Source organism: Apteryx rowi, unplaced genomic scaffold (assembly GCF_003343035.1).
Source record: "Apteryx rowi isolate R43461 unplaced genomic scaffold, aptRow1 scaffold_498, whole genome shotgun sequence".
Taxonomy (NCBI): Eukaryota; Metazoa; Chordata; class Aves; order Apterygiformes; family Apterygidae; genus Apteryx; species Apteryx rowi.
In genome coordinates, this window is record NW_020450758.1 from 228455 (window position 1) to 229091 (window position 637).

General features: G+C 74.3%; 1 protein-coding gene across 1 annotated transcript in view; it reads left to right on the forward strand.

The window, feature by feature from the left end:
* PDE2A (phosphodiesterase 2A) overlaps nt 1-637 on the forward strand; it is a 54888-nt gene that overhangs the window by 24167 nt on the left and 30084 nt on the right. The window contains exon 2 of the mRNA XM_026079260.1: nt 546-606. Within this exon, the coding sequence (XP_025935045.1) occupies nt 546-606 (61 nt within the window). The remainder of the gene's footprint in view (nt 1-545; nt 607-637) is intronic.

The following is a 637-nucleotide window of genomic DNA, read 5'->3' on the forward strand; positions in this document are numbered from 1 at the left end:
GACACTGCCCCATTGCCTGCCCCATACCGGGGACACTTCCTCGTCCCCCACCCCATACCGGGGGACACTGCCCCATTGCCTGCCCCATACCGGGGGACACTGCCCCATTGCCTGCCCCATACCAGGGGCCACTGCCCCATTGCCTGCCCCATACCGGGGACACTTCCTCATCCCCCACCCCATACCGGGGGACACTGCCCCATTGCCCGCCCCATAGCGGCACGGCCTCCCCGTCCCCCGTCCCCCGTCCCGAGCCAGGGCCCTTAGGACCCGGCGGAGCCGCTGCCCCGCGCAGGGAGCCCTGCCCGTGGCGGCGCGCAGCAGGTGCGGAGCGGAGCGGAGCGCAGGGCGGAGCGGGGCGGGGAGCGGCGGCGCCCGGGCCCCCCTGCCCGGGGGCGGGCAGCCGCGCCGAGCCGAGCCGAGCCGAGCCGAGCCGAGCCGAGCCGAGCCGGACCTAGCTAGAACCGGGCCGGGCCGGGCGCGCAGGGAGGCGGCATGGTGCTGGTGGTGCAGCATCTCCTCACCGCCCTCGTTCAATTTTTCAGACGGGGCCAGCAGGTCTTCTTGAAGGTGGAGGACTCCGCGCCCGCCTCCGAGGCGCTACAGGTAGGGACGCCGGGGCCCCCTTGCCCACTCC